The sequence below is a fragment of the Meriones unguiculatus genome, chromosome 10 (assembly GCF_030254825.1).
Source record: "Meriones unguiculatus strain TT.TT164.6M chromosome 10, Bangor_MerUng_6.1, whole genome shotgun sequence".
In the NCBI taxonomy this organism is placed as follows: domain Eukaryota; kingdom Metazoa; phylum Chordata; class Mammalia; order Rodentia; family Muridae; genus Meriones; species Meriones unguiculatus.
The window spans coordinates 79,539,663-79,564,294 of NC_083358.1; the positions used below are offsets into that span (position 1 = coordinate 79,539,663).

Consider the following 24,632-nt stretch of genomic DNA (forward strand, 5'->3'; position numbering starts at 1 on the left):
ACAAGAAACCTCAGTAAATGCTATATAGCAAAATGGAACGTTAGATTTTTAGAAACAATATAATAAAATTAAGCATTTTAAACTCATCTTGCCCATCCTAGTGTAGTTTCAGGGCTAGCTTACAGATGCTTCCATGGGTTTGCAGAATCATGAAGGACAGCCTGTGCTTTCTCCTATTTGCGTGGTAAATGGCGTAGGCCCCACCCATCTCCTCCATCACCTCTTGTCTTATCAGGATTCCTAGTTCACAGGCCACAGGCCCCGCCCTCTGTGGCTCTTCAAGTGTGCTCCATGGCCTCAGCAATAAGAGATGGCATGCCAAGGAAATCTCCGGGACCTCCTGCTTCATCGCCTCAGGATTAGCTTCACTACAGACAATCATTCTTTAATCTCTCACACTCCATGGTAACCTTTTAACTAGGCTTCAGATAACGTGTCTTCCATTTGTTTTTCCCTATTCTGTACTACGTGTGAGCACAGCATCATTATAAACATTATTTATCAATAACAGGACATTGTTCTCAATGTAGTAGCCATGTGGGGAGAGAAATCTCTTCACTTACAAAATCTTTATTATTGTGTTAGTACACTACCCTTTAAGTCCCCATTTGCAAAGAGTTTTGCCTGTTGCCAGGAAAGCTGGTCTATACCATTTCAAGGCCATATTGGGAAAACTAAAACGACTAAAAAGACTTTTATTTGTCAAAATGAATAATATGATTGTTTCTGGTAGTCTAAAAATTAAATCAGAAAAAGCCACACTAGTGCCATAAAATAAATCACTTTAATAATTAATATACATAAATAGTTTGTTGGCAACAATAAAGTCAAATCAACTCTAAATAGCAACACTTTTACAAAATTTAAAAAATATATTCATCTTCTTACATTCAAATAATGGTTAAAAAAATGACAACTGCAATTTTTTTCTGAATGAGTTCTTTTATATTTTATGATCATACTTGATATTACAGTAATTTATGGCATTACAGTGTAAAATTCTTACGTAGAAACTAAAAATAAAGGAATTAAAATCACCTGTGTAATGTTTTTTGAAAAATAAATTAGGCACTTTACATTGAAATGTTTTATTCTACCGAAGTGTCTGGGACGTAGATGCATTCGTTTTTGCCAATGCTCAGGCATTATCTGCCCTTCCTTTTAGCAGGATCAGATGAGGTGCAAGCTGGCCACGAGAGAGAAGCAGCTTTTCCCCCCACCGTTAGAGAAGAGACAACCGCAACACGAAATAGAATTATCTTAAAAGCCCAAGTTGCTTATGAAATTTCACTTTGAAACATTGTTTTTTTGGGCCTTTGAGGGGGACGCAACCTTCGCATCAAAAGTCGTTGTGTTAATCTTGTTACCCTGTAATTACCACAGGTTGTCACAGTTCCTTTCGCAACTGAAGGGATTCAAAGCATTCTGGTTGATCAACTGTTTGAACAACATTCTGTTTGTTCACCGCCGCTTACACAGACTCGAGAGAGACAAATAACTGCATTCCCCTCCTTGTGTGGCCTGCGGAAGCACCGCCTTTGGCACCCACGAAGGTGGTTTTGTCCACATGGCAGCCAGGTGCCAGAAGCCTCTAGCAGAGAGCGAGTTCGTGAAAACAAGCCCGAGGCGGCTGGCCGTTGTATTTCTGAGCCAAATTCTCTCGATTACATGGGAACAGGGCAGTTTAAGTTTAACCCGCGGCAGAAAGTCCTGCCTTTAGCCAGCGGTGAGACTGGAGTGGCATTTTGTTGAGGCGCGCGCTGTCAGCTGTTTTCTCATCCTAGCCTTGCTTTTCTTCTGCTTTCTCCCAGCCTTAGTTTTGTTTGTCTTCTTTTTCTTGTTTTCTTCTTTGTACCAGGGACCCCAGACTCCTCCGTTGAGCCGAGGGTTGCTTCTGGGATCCTTTGGGGGGTACCTGACGGGCACTGCTGTCTTGTTGAACTGGGAGAGCCTCCGCAGCAGCTTCTTCACGATGCCTGGGTACCTGCTGGAGAGGTCCACCCTCTCGTACGGATCAGCCGTGATGTTGAAGAGCCAGATGCTCTTGCCAGTGGACAAGGTAATCCTCTCGTTGTGCCACCGGTTTGGGCCCAGATTGCTGAAAGCCTGAGGGGGGACCCAGTCACTGTAGCCCGGATTTCCTGTAAGGAGCTTCCAGTGCTGCACCCGGATGGCCGACTGGATTGCAGTGTTCCAGATTCCGTAGCCTGCGGCCCAGGAGCCGTTTTTAGCCTTGGTGTAAATGGGGTCGATGTTGTGCAAAATATCCACTCGGGGTGAACGCAGACCTTCGCTTATGGTCTCCCAGATATCGTACCCATCGAGCTGAATGTCTTCATCAATCTGTCCTTCCGCCAGTGAAATCAAGGTGGGATACCAATCGGTGATGTGCACGAGTTCCTTACACACCGTCCCTTTGTTTTTCAGGAGTGGGCTGTGCACAAAGCCAACTGCCCGGATGCCCCCTTCCCAATACGTTCCCTTGCTACCTCTGAGAGGCCAGTTGCTTCCTCCTGCTGTGGGCTGCCCGCCATTATCTGAGGAGTAGATGATGATACTATTGTTATAGAAACCATACCTCTTGAGAGCCAGGGTCACATTGTGGATTGCTTCGTCCAAGCAGGAGAGCATGGCTGCGTACCTCCTTCTGTTGATGTTGATAATGGATCGGTAGTTTTCGAAATACCTGCCGGGGGCTTGCAGTGGTGAGTGCACAGCTTGATAAGCAATATATAGAAATATAGGTTTTGTGGGGTTATGGGAAGCTAAGAGTCGCTGCACTCTCTGAGTGTACATCTGCGTGGAATAGACGCCGTTGTCATGGTTCCAAGCAGCATTGTCGTTTTCATACAAGTCGTAGCCGCACATCCCGGGGCTGTCACATTTGTAGTGTGTGTAATAATCACCACTCCCCAAAAGGGAGCCAAAAAAGGTATCAAATCCTCTCTTGGTGGGCATGCATTCTTTTCTGTAAAATCCCAAGTGCCATTTCCCAACCATGTGGGTTGAATAGCCGACCTCTTTCAGCTTCTGAGGTAGGGTTGCGTTGTCCAGAGGTAGACAGTTGGGTTGGGTCGGTCTGATGATAGAATGTTGAAGTCCCGTGTGTATCTGATACCTTTGAGGAAAGAGTAAACATCTTGTCAAGGCAGGATAGAAGGCACATTCTTCATTCAGGCAATTCTTAAGTTAAATAAAGTCTCTGTGAACAAACATCAACTCAACCCCGAATTAAGTAATATCCACTGAGCAGCTCTACTTTCTATTCCAGAGTTTTAATTGGCTTCACATTTAACAGTTGAATAGCATTTTCAGTACTTTGGAAACTAAGATTTTTTGCCCCTCATCTCAAAGTCTTTTAAAAAGTCCTTACAACAGAATTAATTAAAATAAAATTTGGTCTTTTATTTACATGACAAAGTGCTAGCACGATAGAGAGGGATGCACAGGATTAGACTATTAGGGACCTCACAGTAGCTTCTCAAGTGTGCCCTGAGGTCACGTATCTCAAACTAACTCCCGTGTTCTAGAACACAGGCAGATGATGCAGAAATCTCCAGGTAGCTTCTCAAACAGTATCTCACAATTCACCCCCATTTAATTGGCTCTCTGAAAAAGAAAGTGGCTCCTGGATGCAGAAGCAAAGCTCAGAGTTTGTGCCAGTGCAGGAGATGAGTCTTCCAGTTCCATGGGAGATAAGCACACTTTTGTTTGCCACTGTCCCCGGCTCTCCATTAATATATCACTTAGATGTCTAGGAAAGCAGCGGAACCTTTCTATAGTGTATTAAAATGACAAAGAAGCTCATTTCTAGACAGTTTTCCAAGGGTCCACCCAGAACCAGTTACTATCATAAGGGTCCACTTGTATCTGTTAATTTATGTTACTCCAACCCAGAATTAACTGAAGTTATTGCATATGCTCAAAGTAACTTTTAAAATAGGACACATACGCAAAGGCTATAAATATTTAGGGAAAATATAAAAGTATTCATTGAATCAAATAAATCGCAAAGAAGAAAACTCAGAGAGAGAGAGAGAGAGAGAGAGAGAGAGAGAATGCAAACCTGGGCAGGGGAGATGGCTCAGTAGGTTAAATGAAGACCTGAGTTTGGAGTCTCAGAGCCCACATAGGAAAAGCTGAGCATGGTGGCCTGTGTCTGTAACCTGACCTTGGGGGTGACAGGCAGATCCCTGGTGCTAGCTGGCCAGAAGTCTAGCTGAGTCACCAAGCTCCACAAATATGTACATACATAGATCTCACAGAACACACACCACACACACAACACACACAACCACACCCCAAATGGATGTATTCGGAAATGTCATGTCCTTTGGTTGAACAGTCTGATTTGTGATTAACTGTTGCAAGTGTGAGTTCTTGAGTGGTAAGTGGATACACATGCTGATGCGAAAGTAGGAGCTATGGGGACGACATCCTACTCTGCAAAGCGGCATTTGCATCTTCCCGTCACTCCATTCATCATGAGCAGTCAGCATTTCACAGCAACCGCAGCCATGGGAACTCAATAAACTCCTATAGACATTTTACAAGTGTCGCTAAACACCAAATTCAGGTGTCATCACTGTTCATGACCGTTTTGGTCTAGTATCAGATCCGTAACAACCACGGATCAGATCACTGGCTTTCTACATGGAAAACTGAGAAGTGCCTACCAAGGTAAATCAAGAAAGAAATGAAAGAGGAGAGTCTGTATTTGTAACATTTTTAGCAATCATTCAAGGGGATAAATTATTAATTAAATAATTATCATACATAGACCACATATGTCCTTGACCTGAAAGCCTACTTAATTTCTCAAAAGGCAAAAAATTTAAGGCTTTGTAATTAAATTGGTTATTTATCTCTAGTGGTGGAATAGAAAGGAAATGATGCTTCTGAAAATAAAAGCAATGTTTGGAGAGGGAGGAGGGGAGGGGAGGATAGAGGAGGGGAGTAGAAAGGACAAGAGAGGAAGGGAGGAGAGAGGAGGGGAGAACAGAGGAGGGGAGAACAGAGGAGAAGAGAGGAGAGAGGAGACAAAACTGCTTTCAGAAGATGGGGAGTTGTTGGCAGACAAATGGGAGTCTAAAGTCACTAGTGAACTAAGAGGTTTCTGCAGAATGGTTTCCATAAAGGCTTGCCAACAGCTCATAACAAATGAGAGATTCTTCAGGTCACTTTCAGGTCACTTTCTCCTGAGGCTCAGGCTACACGGAGGAGTTTGTATCAGAATATGGGCACTGATTAAGGGGACAGGTGTTGGAATCTGACATACCTGAGTTTGGATTTCCACAGTTACTTTTAACACTGGGGTAGCATTTAACGCTCTGATCTCCATCAAGGAAATTGGGGTTATGATATATGTTGAGATATCTTGGGCCCCAGAAAGGAGCACAGAATCTAGGTTGGGGAGAACAGTTAGTAAATGGTAACCACTGTGACAAACTAGAAGGGCAGAGTGGTGTGTAATGACATATTTTAAGAAAGTTTTTTATAGTTTGTAGCCTTCTTTTTGTATATATAATTGCACTGAATCCTCAGTACTGTAGTGAAAAGTCACCCTGGTCTTCATTTCATGGCTGTGAAAGCAGAGGGGTAGAGAGTTGTGTTATTCCTTCCTTCCTTCCTTCCTTCCTTCCTTCCTTCCTTCCTTCCTTCCTTCCTTCCTTCCTTCCTTCCTTCCTTTCTTTCTTTCTTTCTTTCTTTCTTTCTTTCTTTCTTTCTTTCTTTCTTTCTTTCTTTCTTTTGAACTGCCTAAAATGCCCACCAGGCTGTGACGCTGATTTTGAAGTAGTGTGGCTATGTCTGTTACTTACTCAGTTTTTAAACTATTAGTTATTATGACTACTTCTGGAAACATCCAGGAACAGTCAAAAATGAAAGATTTGCAACCCAGATAGTGTGGCTTATATCGATCACAGAAATGTTTAAGATTTTTTTTTTTTTTGCAAGAGGTAAAGTAATGAGCATTTTTTTTAAAGCAGAATCCATTGGACAAAGGCAAAAAGAAAGTCCTACCATGTTAGTGACCCCCATCCTCACCCCTGTACTTGACTCCTTCCGTTCCTAAAGTGTTGCTGCTATTTCCTAATCATAGTCAGGGTAGCACTTACAGTGGACACAACTTAAAGGTTCAAGTTCTTTTGTCCTAAGGTAGGGTGGAGTTGGAGCCAGTGACTGCCAATCATATGGAAAGCAGGCTGCTGCATCTCTTTGTTAACCTCTGCCATTGAGAATGCTGGTAGATTGCTTTAGTTCAGTCAAGAAAGCGATGAGATCTGATATGAGCTTGCCTGGGTGTTTGGGGTGAACCTGGCTTTCACGTAAGAGCAGCAACTGTCCAGAAGACAAAACAAGTAGCTTCAAAATATACCACTAAATCCTGAGTGTACAAAAGGTGCTTCTCTCTCTCTCTCTCTCTCTCTCTCTCTCTCTCTCTCTCTCTCTCTATTTCTTCGACCTCAACTTATTGAGGGAAGAGCCTAAAGGACACACAATTAATCAAGAGATCAAAGTTAATGGGAGTGGTAACGTAATAAACTGGAATTGTGTAGAATGGTACTGAAGGAAAGAGGAAGCTCTGGGGAGACAAAACATAGCCTCTATGGCATTCCCACCAACAATATGTAGCCTGTACTTAATACAAAAGTATGCCGTTCAAAGAAGGGGTGCTTCAAGTTTGAAAGGAATTAAGAGGGAAGGGAATGAGGATCAGATGAAATACACCATCCTGAACTACAGTGCTCACAATTAGAGAGATAAAAGAGCTAAAGTGGGTCTAAGGAGTAATTGAGAAGAACTATGATGATTTTTTAATTTGATGAATGTTTGTGTCTAATATAGAAGAAAAGTTCTCATTTCAGGCAATAGTGCACTAACGGGGTTGGTAGATTGTAGGATAAAAGTATAAAAGATGGTGAATCCCCATGCCAGCAATTAACTTTTAAAGTAATTCAAGAAAAGTATTTCAGGATATCCCTGCAATTTTTCTATAAATAGGAGTTGGGTTCAAGTATATATATATATTCAGTAATTATGATAAGTAAAAATCCTTCCTTTAAAATTTCATTAGTTTAATGACTATAAATGAATCCAAGAAATCAGATCCCTTTGACTGTAAATTCAATAAACAAAAATATAAAATGTAATAATGAAAAAATACTAAAGTACTAATAAGAAAACACATTACATTAAGGCGACAGGCAAATTCTGAGAAATAATTCCACTCTATGTTAATCAGAACATAAACAGAAAACTGCTCACTATTGAAGCATAGGCCTCAGTTTATATAAATGCACCTATATTTTCTTGTTGAGGGCCATGCAGGAGGAACAGCAAAACAGCTTTAGAGTCTTGGAATTTGGCCCTCCAGTTAGCACAACCATGATGCAGTGCCTTGGGAGGCAGAGCTCTGAGGACTCTGTGTCCTTAGGACTCTGCTGTTATGGTAGATCACTCAGCTTGTTGCCTTTGCGATCACTGCATCCTTCACAACACATGATTTGTATGAAAACTCTAAGGAGGCTTCCAGTCCATCACTGGACAGCATCATTGGTACTTGCAATACTAATGCTTGATCTTTTTCAGTTATTGCTGCTGGTGCAGATTAATGATTCAGCCACCACCCTTTGAAAGAACTTAGAGATGTAGATTGTTAGCAATGGCCTTAGAAAGAATTTGGAAGAATAGATTATTTAGTAAGGTTAGGTTAAGATGTTTTTGTTAGTGGTCCCTGAAGTAGAAATACTTACGGAACAATTTGAAGTTCAGAAAAGTAAACTCTCAATAGTTGGGATAGGGACTTTTTACGTTTAGGGAGTAAGAACAATATCCCAATCAGCATTGGCTGATGTGACTCTTGATGAAGCTGGGCTGGTGATTAAGGTGATAATTAGTTTCCTGTACCCATTTTTGCCCTCAGCTTCCTGATATGATTTTAACAAAAATTGTCAACTAATAGATGTGCACCTTGAGGATTTAAAGTAGAAATGACAATTGTCTTTTTTCAAATATGAAAGTTTAGATTTGTGATTCTTTTAAGATTTTCTTATTACTTTTTAAGATAATTGATTCTCTCTTTGTAACTGCAAACTGCAGCCTGCCAGTAAAGAGAAATTGGCTGAGAAAATTACCTTCCTTGCTTGAACTTTGTTAATCTATAACAAGTTGCTTAGTTACCAATGTACGTAGGTTCTTGGGAATAATTTGTTTTTCACATTTTTTTCCCTCATCTATAATACGTAAAACATTTGATCATGTGAAGATATGGAGGAACACTTTTTCTATGCATATTCATTATAATCGTTTACTAAAAGAAAAATAAAGTGTAATCACAGTGTAATTCTTATACTGGTCAAAAGATTTTGCTGGGATATGCAAGCTGTGGGAGAAAAAAAAATGAAGTCATTGAAGCTCGTTCCTTGGAGTTTCCTGCATCCACTCAGTACGCATGTGCGTATTTGTGTATGTATATAATGTGGGTTGGGGCCTGCTCATTGGTGTTTTCTCCATCCACCCAATGTGTATTCAGTGTGTGTGTGTGTGTGTGTGTGTGTGTGTGTGTAGAGTCTATGATTCCCTCCACCTCCTTTTATTCCTATTTTCTTTGCCAGCTACAAGTAGTTCTGGCCCAGAGCATCAAGCTTTTACCCACTCACTTTTACCTGAGTGATCATCAGTCATCGACTCTACAGACATCACCTCCTGGACCCCGACTGGTTGAATCTGGTCTTTGACAGACACTATTGTAAAACTAAAGCCAAATAAAAATTTAGGATGAGATAAAACCGAGAAATCAAAGAAGACACCATGAGATGGAAATACCACCCATGGTCGAGAACCAATAGGATTAGTATTTGTGAAAATGACCATCTGACCAAAAGCAACCCACAGATTCAATAAAATCTCCATCAAAGCCCCAAAACATTTCTTCACAGAAACTGGAAAAAATAAAAAAATATTTTTCAACTTCATATGGAAATATAAAAAACCTGAATAGGCAAAATACCCTGAATAATAAAATAACTGCTGGAGGCATCACCGTTGCAGATTTCAAGCTGTATTCCAGAGTTATAATAATAAAAACAGCATGGTATTGACATGAAAATCAAGACATTGACCCAAAGAATCGAACTGAAGTCCCACACATACATACACACACCAATAACACCTGATTTTTTTTTAAATAAAGAAGCCAGAAATGCACACTGGAAAAAGAGCATCTTCAACAAATGGTGCTTGTCAAACTGGACAGCTGTGTGCAGAAGACTGTAAGTAGATTTACTTAAGTAGTCCACTCCAAATGGATCGAAGACCTCAACACAAGGCCAGTTGTAACCAGATATTTTACCACTTTGTAGGTTTCTTTCTTTCTTTCTTTCTTTCTTTCTTTCTCTTTCTTTCTTTCTTTCTTCCTTTCTTCCTCTCTTCCTCTCTTCCTCTCTTCCTTTCCTTTCTTCCTTTCTTCCTTTCTTCCTTCCTTCCTTCCTTCCTTCCTTCCTTCCTTCCTTCCTTTCTTTCTTTTTTCTTTCTTTCTTTCTTTCTTCCACCCTTCTCCCTTACTAAACCCCTAATGCTAAATAGGAGGAAAAAAAAGGATAGATAAGAAAGGCTACTTCTTGCTGATTAGGGACAAGTTTGATCTTTGTCATCAGGATATCTAATTTCTTCTTCTCGTTGTTTCTTCTTGCATGAAACTATTTAACAAACTGCAACAAACAGCATCCAAACACCAAGAAGCAACAACAGAACCCTCACCTCTCTAGACCCTGGATTTATATATCCTCTGAAATTTCCCAGAATTCCAAATGTCACACACTCATAGAAACTATGTAGCCAGCAAAATATGCCCCTGCTAGAGCACAAGGCAAATCATAGTCACCTGCTGTGAAGAAGCCTCTTATCTTCACACCTGGGATTAAAACAAAGGATGCTAGCTTTTAAACCTTGGATATATGTTCTGCAACATGAACAACCCCAGAGGTTAGGTACTTAGATGGGAGGTAAGGAGCAAGTATCGCTCAAGGAAGGAGAAATAGAATTTGGAATACAGTGTTATGGAGAGATAAATGGGAAACTAGACTAGGAGGATTCAATGAGGAAGGGGATGGGAGATCAGTGTAAAGGAGCAAATGTAGGCGGGGAGATCTAATGCTAAAGGCCTGTTGGAAAACCATATGGAAACCTACTATGGTAGAAGCTTCCTAATTTATATACATATATCAAAGTAATCTAGATAAAGTCACTATAAAATGAGGAAGACAATGCCCCAGTTAGACTTCTTATTTTACCAAGTAAAACCTCCAGTGGGTTTTTACATCTTGTTGAATCATTAGCCAAAATGGTTCCATGGATTGCTGAAACATCGCAGGCTATTGTCAAGGCTATTGGTTGTTCTCTACAACCTGGTACTAAGGCCTTGTTGATGAACACAACACTTAGGTTATCAACCGTGCAGCAGTCAAGCTGGTGCTGAAAGCAAGCTTTACCCCTGCTGGCGACTGTCCATAGTGCTGAAGTGACTCTAAACGATAAGGAATCATCATCATTGTCACCCAGCTACAAGCCCTGTGACCTACAACAGTGCAAGATATACTGATACAGTAGTGGCACAAATGTTATGAGAGTAAACAACCACTTTTTGATTGTATTTAAGGTCAATTCTGTGTGATAGAATGTATGCCTGACATTGCCAAAGTGGTAAGAACTGAAACTAGATAGGTCATAAACCTAGGGGAAACCTAATAATAGTATTTTACTAAAAACACAAGAGCAATAAATGACTTCTAATGACAGTGCTATACCCATAGATCAGTGCCTTGTTCAACCTTCATGAGAGAAGCATCATTGCTCAATAGATGGTGTTTGTGTGTGCATGATGATGTGCGTGTTAGCTATCTACTGCTGGGCATGAGGCCTACCTACCCTTAATATATATGCAATTAATATATACATATGTCTTCTCCATAGAATATATTTTGAAAACCAGCATAACCTTTATTAAAAATAAAGAAAATGCTGTTGAAATGTAGTTGACTTTTTGGTCTGGCTACCATGTGAAGAAAATTTTGTAAGACATGAGTAAACCCGGCATTGATGCCGACTTTGTTAAAGGTGATAGGAATTATTCTTATTTTCCTGCCAATTTAAAAGGAATATGCTAAATGGGCCTTTCAGCTTGTCAAAAGAATATGATGAAGCTTATAATCTTTTAAAAATATTAATTTATATCAGTAGGTATTAGATATTATAATTCAAAAATAAATTCATTTTTATATAAGAATATAGGATCAAAGTATGTATCAAAGAGATTACACATTTAAGGTACCTCTATAAATGAAATATAAAATGAATCCTAATAATTCTGCAAACATTCTAAAGCCCAGAAGTACAAAATAAGCCATGAGTTAAGTGCAAATTGATCTCAGTAGGAGGAAAACAGATATAAAGATTGTAGTTTCTAAAGCAAGTAACGGATGTTCATAATGCATAAAATATAATTATATTACACATTGCAAGAGGTATTCATTTATCACTTGTTTTAAGAAGACTCCGCTGTTCACGGAATGATTCTATTTATAGGTCTTAATTTTATCTCTCAGTTAATTATACCCTGGAAGGCGGTGCAGCTGGGTGGGGGTAGCACGAGAGAAGGGCTGATTTTTCATCTGGTGAATGAACGGATAAATTACTCACTTAACACTCATTTTCCTACCATCTCCCTGACACAATGGTTACTTTGAGGGCCACAAAAAATGATTAAAATGGTCTTAGCAGATGAGCCCAGAAAGCAATTAGAGAACCAGCTGATTGGCAGCAAGCACCCCAGCAGACTTCCATTATGTGCTTACGGGCACGGTCAGGAGACTGCGCATCAGGGACCATGTGTAGAAATTTAGTACAATCGTTGGAGTATCTTGTAGATGATGATCAAATACAAGATGGTAAGAAATACAAGAAGTTGAAAGAGCAAAGAAGAAGACACATTGTCAGGGGGAACTGAACTCTAAGACAGCTCATTCAAGAGGAAGCTGAAGGGAAGATGGAGAATGTTCTAGTGAGTGGAGCAGAGTGTTCGGACTTAAAGGTATGAAAGGGTGCCTCTTCAGTGATGACTCACCTAGAAGGTAAAAGATTTGCACATGTCTTGATGGGACATAGCTCGACAGAGGCAGGAAGCTGTAAAGTGACACAAATTCTATTACAGCACTGAGAAAATTAAGGATTTCATATAAGTCATAGTCTGGCACAGGAGTGCTGTTCAAAACAGAATGTGCAATAAAACCCTCCTGCATTAGAAAACTCATTCAGATGGTAGTGAAGAGAGCGTCTACTGAAACAAGACATAATTGTAGATATTTTCTCCAGTCTCAGAGCTAAACAGTGACAGCCAAAAACTGAAATTAGTTCAGTGAAGGTGAGATATGAGAACATTTGTGTTTATAACAGACACTTGATGCGGCTATACACTGTGGGTGGGGAGCAAGAGAGACAGAATGTTCTAAGTGAGTGCACGTTGGCAGGGTGTGAGGAGGCTTCTTAAGCTGAGTTATGCAACCCAGGAAAAGACACTGGAGTGAAAGGGAAGGTTGTGAGTCTGGTTTGTGTTGCTAAAAGTACTTGGAAGAGGATATTCACCTCAGATGTAACAATGAAGCAGTGGAGATTCAAGACTCATTGGATTTAAGGCAGTAGTCAAATTCATTAGGCCATATAAAGGCAGACTGGAGACTAAGAGCCAACGTTGGAACCCAGAAAACACCCCATTTAAGAGGAAAGCAAGAAGTACTAGCAAAAAGCTGAGATGAAACAGCAACGCTGTGATCTAGAACAGTGGGGAGTTTTTACAGTTCAAGGCATCACATGCCATACAGAAGCCAGAAAAAGTGAGACCCAGAATGCATCGAGAAGATGCAATACACACTTATTTTAATACAAGTCAGAAGAAACATGGAAGGGAGAAGAAACTTGGTGTTTTGTGAGTGGAGACATAACTGGGGAATGGAAATTTGTAGATTGTGAATATGGACACCGTCTCCAGGGGTGGGACTGTAGGTGCCGATGTGGGAAAGTGTTGACAGTGTATTGTCTGTGCAAGAACGATGTTTGCAGCAGAGTGACTATTGTATTATAAAACTTTCATGACAAATTGTTTAGGTTCCATTAGGGTAGGGTCTTTGCTCAATACTGTATCTATATCACCTAAAACTTTATGGGGTCTGTGCATAATATATACTTTTTAGAAAGTTGTTAAGTGAATGAATAATGCAGCATATTTATAAGGAGAGAAAAATAAGTAAGACTGTGTGTGAAACTATTAAGGATGATTATTTCTATGGTGATAATATTTGTAGGAGAATATAATTTTATTTTCTTTTTTATAAATTGATATACTTACATATAAGTGAAATTTAGATGATTGCATTAAAATTATCCTTTTCTACTCAGAGTATATAATAACTGTTGTTAAGGCTACATATTAGTTTAAAATTATATATATATATATTATATATATGCCAACGGAATCAAAATTTGTTCCTATAATCTGTGATATCTTGGCTAGTAGTAGCCTCAACTTTGTTTTATTATTATTGTTATTATTATTATTAAGTTTAACAATTTATACACTTTGTATCCCCATTGTAGCCCCCTCCCTCATCTCCTCCTGGTCCTATCCTCCCTGCTGCCTCTTCCTTTCCTATCCCTCTCCCCTAGTCCACTAATAGGGGCAGTCCTCCTTTCCTACTCTTTGACCCTAGTCTTTCTGGTCTCAACAGGACTGCCTGGATCCTCTTCCTCTGTGGGATGGCTAGGCAGCCCCACCAAGAGGGAGATAATCAAGGAGCAGGCAACTGAGTTTATGTCAGAGACTGTCTCTTCTTCCCTTACTAGGGAACCCACATGGAGACTGAGATGTCTATGGGATATGTCTGAGTAGGGGGTCTAGGTGCTCTCCTCTCTATGCATGGTCTTTGGTTGATGTATCAGTCTCTGCAGTCCCCCCTGGTCCAAGCTGTTTTCAGCTTTGTTGGTCTCCTTATGGGACTCCTGTCCCATCCAGGTCCTTCTATATCACCCTTCTTTTATAAGACTCCATGAACTCTGAAAGTTTGGCTGTGAGTCTCTCCATCTGCTTTGATCTGCTGCTGGGTGGAGTCTTTTAGAGGCTCCCGTCCCGTTTCCTCTCTTCTATTGCTTCTGGTGTCTATCCTGTTTTCCCTTCTGAATGAGAATTAAGCCCCTTTCCTGGCGTCCTCATTGTTTGGCTTCTTTAGGTCTGTAGATTTTAGTATGTTCACCTATCTTATATGAGCCTTGACTCTGAAGAAGACCTTTTAGACCAAAGGAAGATATGGCGAGAAGAGACACTGTCCAAGTCAGAGAAAATCGACCCTTCACTAGACAATTGAATTCAGATAACCTGGCAAGTAATATTCAGATTCCTGCCTGAGGGTAATCTTTCTTGGTCATCAAATCCTGTTCTTTGTCCTTGAAATTGGTTAACATCTATGCTATCACTTACTTTTCCACACTAAAATGCAGTTTTCCTTGTGGAAAAGGGCTATAAGCCACAAACTAAATGGCTCCTTTTTGCAAATGTTTTCACCGAGAGGAAGATTTGTTACCAGGAGAGAGTGTTCTTTCTCACATTTACTTTTATTCTTTTGCGGGGAGTGGAATAATTTCTTCAAAACTTATACTTAATATCTTCAGAGCCATTTTCCACGGAACCCAGGCTGGCCTCTGCACTGTCTCCGAGGTGCTGAGATTACAGGGGTGCTCCCAAATACGAAGCTCTGTAGACCTGTTGTTTAACAAAAAAATTTCACGTAGAATCTACAAACTATCACATATTTATCAAACTGAATATCCCTTTGGGTGATTAATGAATTATTTATTTGGAAAATTATTTTCAGGAAAAATTCAAGGAGCAGCTTTGTGGGCACATTTTAACTTTTCTAATTTACATACATGTTTCAAAGACACAAATATCTCATGGAGAGTATACTTACACTTTAAAGTACAACTTAAATCGGCTTACACATTTTAATATTTAGTCTCTTTACTACAAACAGAAATATACTTAATGTTCAATGTTAAACCATCCATGACATTACCAACTATGCCCTAGAAGCAAGCTAAGCTACAGAAAATATACTTAACAAGTGTTCACAACAGTAATTGGGAAATTACAATAAAATATAGTCCCTGGGGAAATTTAAAATTCTTTCAATTAATTTGAAAGATTTATTCTTCTCTTTTATATGAATCACTCTATAAAGATTAACATTTTTCTCTGTGTATATAAGAAATGTAACATTTCCTTTTTATGCCTTAATTATGCCTTTTTATCTTTGTGAAGAGTGTATATTTGTTTACGTGTGTGTTTTTGTGTGTGTTCATGTGTGTAGAGGTCAGAGACTGAATCTGGCTGTGTTCCCCCATTCCTCTCCACCTTATGCTTTGAGACAGAACCTCTCTCTGAAAGTGGAGTTCATCCATTCTGCTAGGTTGGTTGGCCAGTGAACGTCAAAGATCCTACTGTCTCTGCTCGACCCATCTGCTCCAGCCCTATGGTTAGAGATTGGCTCTCAGGCCTGGCTATTAGGGGCCTCATGTCGATCCTGACAATTTCAACTCAGGTGTTCATGTTTGAGCAGCAAGTTCCTTTCCAAATGAGCCTTCTCCCCAAGCCCAGCACTTGTATGATTTTGAAAAAAAAAAAAAGAGTTATGAAGAGTTTCAACATTATGTTCATGTAAGTGATTCTATAGCTATTAACCCAACAAGAGTTCCATTCATGAACAGAACATTTCCTTTTAGCTGTGGTTACAAAGTGCCCATCAAGCAACCAAATGTCTTTGCGTCTCGATTAGACTGACAATATGAAAGTATCTCATTTCAAACTCACATGGAACACATTTGTGTCGCGACTCTAAGGCATCTGAAAAGAACGGAAACTCGAGATGGCAGTTTCCAGACAAGAAAAGGAAAACACAAACTTAATACTGCATTTCCCAAACATTCAAGCACGGTGGGTGCTGTAGTCCAGGTGACTGTGTTGCTGGAGCATAAAGAATCCCGAGGGTTTAGGACAAACAGCTCTATGGGAAATGTCTGTACACTATGCACCAAAGGCATGCATAGTATACTTACTAGACTCAGAGAGCGCTGAGCAAATAATACAATCTTGTATTCAGCATCCCAGATGCTTCGCTGTACTTTTGGCTTACGACTTTCTGAGGATGTTTATAATTCCAGTATGAAACAGTTTCAGCTAATAGTAAAGAAAGTCACAGAGTAAGAGTCACATTAATTGTTATATCTAGACCTCACGGCTGGTGTGGTTCACACAGGTATACTAGAATAAGATAAAAGTACCAATTAACAAGTGCTAAGTCTCTTTAAAATTTAAAGTTAGAGCTTTAATGTACCTGTGGTTTTGCCCTTTTATTTGTGTATTTTTCTAATTCTAACGAAGACAATTCTTGACTCTGTTAAAGGCAAACACTGATCCACTTTTAATTTAATTTTTGAAATTAAAATATAATTACATATTTCATTCTTTCCTTTCCTCCCTCAAACCCCTACACACACACACACACACACACACACACACGTGTGCATGTGCTCATAAATATATAAATACAACTTCTCATTCTGTTTGCTGTTGTCTTCGTATGATTTCAGAGCTTACCAACTAGTGTTGGATTAACAGCGGTTTCATTCCTACGGAAAAGTATATTTCCAGTACTGGACCACTTTAATAACCTGGGACTTGTTATTAACATAGCAATATTATGAAGCAATTCATACAGTCAGATAAAAATATGGAATTGCTACATAATGAAGTATTGAGCTTTATAAGTACCTGTAAACGAAAGTAGAAAATTAGCATAGTAAAATGATTCCTTACCCTAATATTTATCATAAATTACTTTTCCTACCCTATCCACTACAAAAGCATAGCTGTTAGTGCTTTGATTTCATTTGGCAACTTTTCTTTTCATTAAGCTTTCTCTTTTATGTAGAAAACCACTCAAAGTATTTGCTGAATTCAATTCTTAGGGTTTTCAGTATACAAAATATTTCCTAGTGGTAAGAACAATTTTTAACATCAGACAGAAAAATGAATATACCCAGATGATCTTTGACTGGTATGTCCAGCCTTAAACGTTGTGGGCGTGAGGAACTTTCCATCTGGCTTTATTCTTACAGCCATGTCTTACTCCTCTAGCTGCAGGGAAAGCAGTCTTCCTCTTAGTTATCACAAAATACCAAAATCCTTCTCGCGGTGAGCCCACAGATCATCTATTTTCCCCCGGGACTTAAGTCCTCAGCAACTACTGAAGTGAGCAGTAATCACTCACAGGCGGATGGCCTCCGTCAGGCGAGAGGCCAGTGCCAGGGCAGCAGGAGGGTGCCAAGTAGAGGGCTCTAAGTTTTATCACATACACTCTCCGGAGACTCTTTCTTGCTTCTGAGAAATGACTCTTTCTCGGGTTCGTACCTGGATCTCAGAGGATAAACATCCATTTCCTGGGTGACATCTGGGAAGTTGAGTCTGTCTGCTAGAAACCAGGATGTTGGGGAAATTTGTAGGTACCCAAACCGTGCTTTACTTTTGGACAGACTAATAGCTTGGCATTACAGGCATATTCCAGCATGCATTATAGACCAATATGGCAATATTAAGAAAAGCCTGTTGGGAGGGGAGGAAGGAGGGGCTTATGAGGGGATGCAGAATGAATAAAGTGTAATTGATGAAAAAAAAAAAGATTAGTGTTTGAGTGAATTAGTGTAATTTTTAAAAGAATAGTTAAACTCATGAGTCTTTTTCAATTCCAAATAATAAATAATTTGCCACTATAATCTTACATAAAAGTCAATAGATAAAAGTAAAAGTGCTATAAAAGCTTTATGCCACTCAATATAGTCTTTAAAGCAACTTAGTCCAGCCAGAGTGAAAAACTGTAAGAGCCTACATTATAATTTCAATAAAAAATTAATAGTTCTCTTTAAAAAAAAAAAAGAAAAGCCTGAGATGGGTTGGTGTTGAGTGTAAACCCACTGTGGCCTACCTAGTGAGCCTAAATAAAAAAAGCAAAAGCAAAAGAGAGAAAGAAAGAAAGAAAGAAAGAAAGAAAGAAAGAAAGAAAGAAAGGAAGGAAGGAAAGAAAAAGAAAAAAGAAAGAAAGAAGGCAGGAAAGAGGAAGGAAGGAGAGGAAAGAAAGATGAGAAAAAGAAGGAGGAAGGAAAAACATCCTGAAGAGGAATCAAAATGTGCAGGTTTGCAGAGCCCAGGGGGCCCTGCAGAGACCCATAGTACAACCAAGGAGCACACATGGATATGATCTAGACCCCCTGCTCAGGTGAAGCCCATAGGCTTCTCAGTTTCCATGTGGGTTCCCTAGTAAGGGGAGCAGGGGCTGTTTCTGACATGAACTCAGTAGCTGGCTCTTTGATCACTTGTCTCTGGGGAGTGCAGCCTTGTCAGGCCACAGAGGAAGATGATGCAGCCAGTCCTGATGAGACCTGATAGGCTAGGATCAGATAGAAGGGGAGGAGGACCTCCCCTATCAGTGGATGAGGGAAAGGGCATAGGGGGAGAATAGGAAGGGTAGGTGGGACTGGGAGGAGATAGGGGGAGGGTACAGCTGGGATGCAAACTGAATAAATTGTAATAATAAATAAGTTAATTAATAAACAGCCTCAAAAAATGTGCAGGGTTGAATCTTGTTCTCACGTAAGCTGAAACTGTGGTCGCAACAGCTACCCTGAACCTCAACACTCCCTTTGTAAAGTAGACAGAAACAAGGCCCAAACTCCACGAGGTTTGTTGTTTTTTTTTTCTTTTTCTTTTTCATGTGGTATAAGATTAAATAAAATAGAACATAGAATGCTCACTGTATGAACTTTTAGGCAATAGAAGTTAATTTAAAAAAGTTCCTTCGTTGTATTTCCTCCCCATTTATCATACCTTCAATTTCCTTCTTTGTTTATCTAATGCAAACGAGAAGCTCAAACCACAGTTAAGCAGAGGCTGGAGCTGCTGGTGCTCATGGCTGCTTGAAGGCTGGGAGGACTTGTGTCACTCCTTTGCCTTCCTTTCTCCTGGTAGGCTCAAATGTGCACGCATCCATAGAGCTGCTTTCTTATTCTCCCTTTTACCGGACTAACATGGCAGCCTCTTCAGATGTCTGCGAAGGAACGCAAAGAGACAAGCCCCCATTGTGAATATGGAAATCCGCATTTCCACAAGATAATAAATATTCGGAAAGGAGAAAGTTTGCAAAAATGAGGATTGGTGTTGAATCTATAGGAATATTTATGATATGTTGTTATAGTTATCTATAAGCAAAAGCCTACACATGGGTTGTTACCTCAGCTAGACTTTCCAGTGTTAGTCTAACGTGTGTTCAATGTGACTGATGTATGCTTACCAATAATTCTGAAATTCTAATCCACATCTTTTTTGTTAGGTTTATTTTACTCTGGAATCATAAGTCTGGGAAATTATGTGGCTGAGAATACAAATGGAAAATTAATTTCTATTTTTCCATTTTTTTCTCATTTTCACAAAATGGAATAACACACATTTCTTACTGAGCTATCACTGAGTGTTAAAAGAGTTAATATATTAGAACCTCACTGGAAACATAATATCAGACAGTTACAGGTTCAGCCAAGTTATTAGAATCTAGAAGTCCTAACATACTCTCTAGCCTGTTGCTTGTTGCCTGGTCTTACCTAATAGTAATACGTAAGATTTTAAAATGCACTTATGCATGTGTGTGTGTGACCTGAGGACAACTCTGGAAGTCCTTCCTTTCTAGACTACCCTGAGAATGCAGGGATTGAACTCAGGTTGTTGTTTGGGCAGTAAGCACAAGCTGAGCTATCTTCCTGGCCCCGTAAGATGTTTAAGGAAACTCACATTTACTGACTTGGGGCAAAGAAACCAAGAATGATAGCCTTATTACTCAAGAACACAACATAAATATTTTTTTCTTTTTGACTACAGACCTCAGTAAGGCTGAATTTTCTGCAGAGGCTTAAACAGAAACAACAGATAGTAACGAGAATTCAGTTGCCTTCAACTAACGTTGGCTTAAAGAGTTGCAAAACGGTAAAATGACACTACTCTTCTCATTCCCTAGTTTTTGCTTTGTAGACTGTGTTCATATGCATAACAGGTCTTATTTTCCATTTTCATTTCTATTCTGGTGAAAACCAGCAGGTAGAACTGGCAGGCACATGCTGCTTGTTACCTCCAGTGAAGTGTGTGTGGATGGTTCTGAGGCCACAGGTCATGCTTGAATGTCTCTGAATTATTCTATGATGAAAAGACTTTGAATAGATGTGTCAAAATATGACAGTAGGCTACGCATTCTTTAAATTACAAAAAAACAAACCTCCATCTCAAGCCTAAATAAAGGTATTAGGCAACAGCATTTTTTAGTTATTAGGAGATGGGGTTTGTAGTGACTATTTTAATACAAAATCCATTCTGATCTCCGTAGCAGGATGAAAGAAATTCAAAAGTGAAAACCGTGGGTGGACTTTTTCATAACCCACGTCTACATTGCAAAACTTCTGTATTTCTTCCTTCACATTCTCAAGTAGTTGGCCCTAGATTTTATGAAAAGTTCAAAATAAATAAGTAGGAGAATCAATTTTTTTCCTATATGGGCTATACTGAAGCTGAGCGATGTCTAGTTTTAGATCAGAATATGGGTTTCAGCTGAGATCAAGAACCCAACTGCAAACAGTTGATGGACCTGAGAGCCTCTGGTAATGATCAGAAATCCTCCTGAGGCTGCTGGACTCATAGGAGTTGAAAAAGACTTTAAATAGGTCAGACAAAATGGATGAACCAAGTGACAATGAAGTCACAGGCAGAACCTTGGGTAAGCTTCTTCTCAGTGTATACAAAGGAGACGGAGAGTTCTTCACAGTTAAAAAGAAATTACATGCCTCAGTGTTAACTACAGTGTACTAATCCAGTGATTACCATTCACACTGTTAAAATAACCAGAAGAGTCCTGTTTTGCAGGCAAAGCACACCGCTGTGGGTCAGGCCCCATCGTCTTGCTCCTTGGCTTCCCTTTGTAAAGTCAGCTTCATTGCAATAGAAGGCAGAGTGGACACCCACGATGGCATGGGGGCTGGGAAGGAGAGGGCATGGCCTGAGAATTCAGAGACCGCAGACATCTGTGACTCTGTGACACAGCCATGCTTTACACGAAGTTGATAATGTTTCAAAACTGTACTAGGAATCTCACGAAGAATTAAGAGTAGAAGTTCCCCTCTTCAAGTAACAAGCCTAGGAAGATGAAAGAGAAAGAGGATTGCAGGAGGGCAGCCTGGGAAAGACACAGATGCTATGAGTGCCAAAATCATTTCATGACTGACAGGAGCCATGGGCTGTCAGGTAAGGATGGGCAGGCTTTATTGATGATTTCCGGTAGGGACTAAAAACCAGCTACTTCTATAGGAGAGAGGTAATACCCTTCTGGATATTGTCCATGGTGCTTCATACTCCTTTGGATTTTAATAAGAGATGGGAGTTTCATATCCATTCATATAAAGAGCTAGAAAAAATAAAACTACCATTCAACCATTAATCACAGTTACTATCGGGGTCTAATAAGAGCAGTTTTTGTCAATATGAAAGCTTCCACACAAAAGTCACGTTTGCATGAATCTTAAATATAAAATAGTCTCTAGAAAACATTTGGTTGCTGTTAGATCCAGATGAGATTGCTTAATCCACATAACACACCATGTAAGTGAAACACTAAGATTGCTTTGCATTATTCCAGGCATTGTGCGCCCATCCCTCATTTGTAGAAAAAAAAATCTGTGTGGTTATTGGTGACAAACTATCACCATCAGAAAACAATTTAAATTAACAACATGTATAAGGAGCCTGGGATAAGGGGATCCCCGGGGCCTTTTAGTTGCAATGTGCTAAAATCAGCTTTCATCAGCAATTGAAAGCTGAAAAATGAAGTGAATTCTAAAATAAAAACTTTGCACGCAAAGAGAAACCATGGGATGGGAGGTAGAAAAACTGATAAATAGATTGTTGTCAAGGGTGAGGAGCTGAGTTTGAATCTCCAGAACCCATGTAATGTTGGATGTGAGAGCATGACTCTGTGATCCCAGCTTTCCTGCCCTGATGCCGAAGGTCAAAACTGGAGACTTCCTGTAAGTTCCGGGCTAGCCAGCTTGATGTATACAATGACAAAGAACAAAGAGGCCTCTATTTCAAGCAAGGTGGAAGGCAAGAAATGAGGTTGTATGTTGTCTTTTTACCTTTACATGTGCTCTACATAAACACAGACATGCACACACCATAATATAAAAAAAAGAGAAAAAAATCTGTGTGTCGCTCTAAAGTTTGACTAAAGAATTGTGACTCACACTTAGTACTGAAGTGTGGGTTAAACTGAAGTCTGTGGGACATGGCTGGTGAGTGTTGTCTGCTGTGATTGCTACTATGAGGAAGTCAGTCTGGCAAGAATTGTGCATATGTTATCATATTATTTAGTAAAAATGAAGCCTTAACACTTTAAATAACAATGCAGCCCAAGAAACCACCAAATGTTACACTCATATTTGATACTTAGAGAGGAGAAAGATTTAGAAAGCACCAAGGGAAAAAAAAATGCTGGTAATAATAACACAATAATACATCGGGACACTAAAACTGGGTTTACCATATGGGAGGCCTGGACTGTGTCAGTATAGTGTGGGGTAAATTTTTAATAAAATTTCTTCTTTATTACAATTTATTCACTTTGTATCCCAGCTGTAGCCCCACTTTTGTCCCCTCCCAATCCCACCCTGCCTTCCTCCTTCATCTTGTCCCATTCCCCTCCTAAAGTCCATTGATAGGAGAGGTCCTCCTCCTCTTCCATCTGACCCTAGCCTATTAGGTCTCATCAGGACTGTCTCTCATAGTCTTCCTCTGTGGCCTGGTAAGGCTGCTTCCCCCTCAGGGGAAGGTGATCAAAGAGCCAGCCACTGAGTTCATGTCAGACACAGGCCCTGTTCGCCTTACTAGAGAACCCTTGTGGAGACTGAGCTGCCATGGGCTACATCTGAGCAGGAGTTCTATGTTATTGTCATGAGTGGTCCTTGGTTGGAGTATCAGTCTCAGAAATGACACCTAGGGTGTAAAGTTTTCTTAGGCACAAACACACACACACAGAGACAAAGAGAGACAGAGAGGTAGAGAATTTTAAATGTCCATGACTAGGAAACCAATGTGTAGGAATAAAAATTAGGCATCTTACCCACGTGTGGTAATACACAGCTGTAATCCCAGCACTGGGAGGGTGGAGTCAGGAAGATCAGGAGTTCAACATCAGTTTCCACTACACAGTGAGTTTAAGGTTAGCCTGGGCTACACAAGACTCTGCTCGCCCCTCCCCCACAACAAATGAAAAAATATATTAGGAGCTTCAAACATTGGGTGATCTTAGGATAAAACCATATTTGATGGAAAGCCAGAGAGAGGAGTCTTGGCACAGAGCTTTGCACCACTATGCTGAGCATCTATCATTCTGGCAGTAAATGGAGGAGCGGAAAGAACAGGGCTCAGGACTGCAGGGCATTTCTAGGAGAGAATGGCAGTAAAATTCTTTTAATTTGTGTCCTCCTTTTCTTATTTTCTGTTAAATGCCCACAGAGAAGGAGCAAGGGCCGTTCAGAGTCACTCACCTGGAACTACAAAATCTCTTTAAATGGTCAGAGAGGTAAATTTTAACCAAGAGGCTCAGAGCTCCAGATAAAACACCAAGCTGATTACACTGGCTTCCTGTTACAGGAAGCCTTGCTTGTGTAGCCTTAGGAAAAGCCAGAAGCTGTAGGAACACTCTCCCAGCCTGTGTTAGCTTTCCTTCTTAGTCAGAAACTACGTGTACTAGAGTTCAGCTTTCTCCTTCACAGATTACTGGAGCAAAGGCTGCAGCCAGCCTTTTCTAATCGAAATCCCACACAGAACTTCCTGTTTCAGAGCAGCCACATTCAGACAGCCATGTGAGTGACAAGCGCTGAGTGGAGCACCTTGGTCTACACAAGTGGACCTCAGCCGAGAAATTCGAATGGCAAGGACTGTTAAGAACAATTCATCCCGTTTGCCTTTCTGAATGAGGATTGAGCATTTTCCCCAGGGTCCTCCTTCTTGCTTAGCTTCCTTAGATGTACAGATTTTAGTACGCTTATCCTATATTATATGTCTAAAATCCACTTATAAGTGAGTATATACCATGTGTGTCTTTCTGTTTCTGAGATACCTCACTCAGGATGATCTTTTCTAGTTCCCACCTTTTGCTTGCAAATTTCTTGATTACCTTGTTTTTCATTGTTGAGTGGTATCCCATTGTGTAAATGTACCACAATTTCTGTATCTATTCCTGTTGAGGGACATCTGGGTTGTTTCCAGCTTCTGGCTATTATGAATAAAGCTGCTACAAACATGGTTGGGCAAATGTCCTTGTTGTATACTTGAACATCTTTTGGATATATGCCTAGGAGTGGTATAGCTGGATCTTGAGGGAGCGCTATTCCTAATTGTCTGAGAAAACACCAGATTTATTTCCAAAGTGGTTGTGCAAATT

At 40.0% G+C, this 24,632-nt stretch overlaps 1 protein-coding gene across 1 annotated transcript in view; it reads right to left on the reverse strand.

Annotated features, from left to right (window-relative positions):
* Positions 1 to 919: 919 nt before the first annotated feature.
* The window catches only part of Arsj (arylsulfatase family member J), a 69,400-nt gene continuing 45,687 nt past the window's right edge, over positions 920 to 24,632 (reverse strand). Inside the window, exon 2 of the mRNA XM_021660823.2 lies at positions 920 to 3,118. Within this exon, the coding sequence (XP_021516498.1) occupies positions 1,717 to 3,118 (1,402 nt within the window). The 3' untranslated portion in view covers positions 920 to 1,716. The remainder of the gene's footprint in view (positions 3,119 to 24,632) is intronic.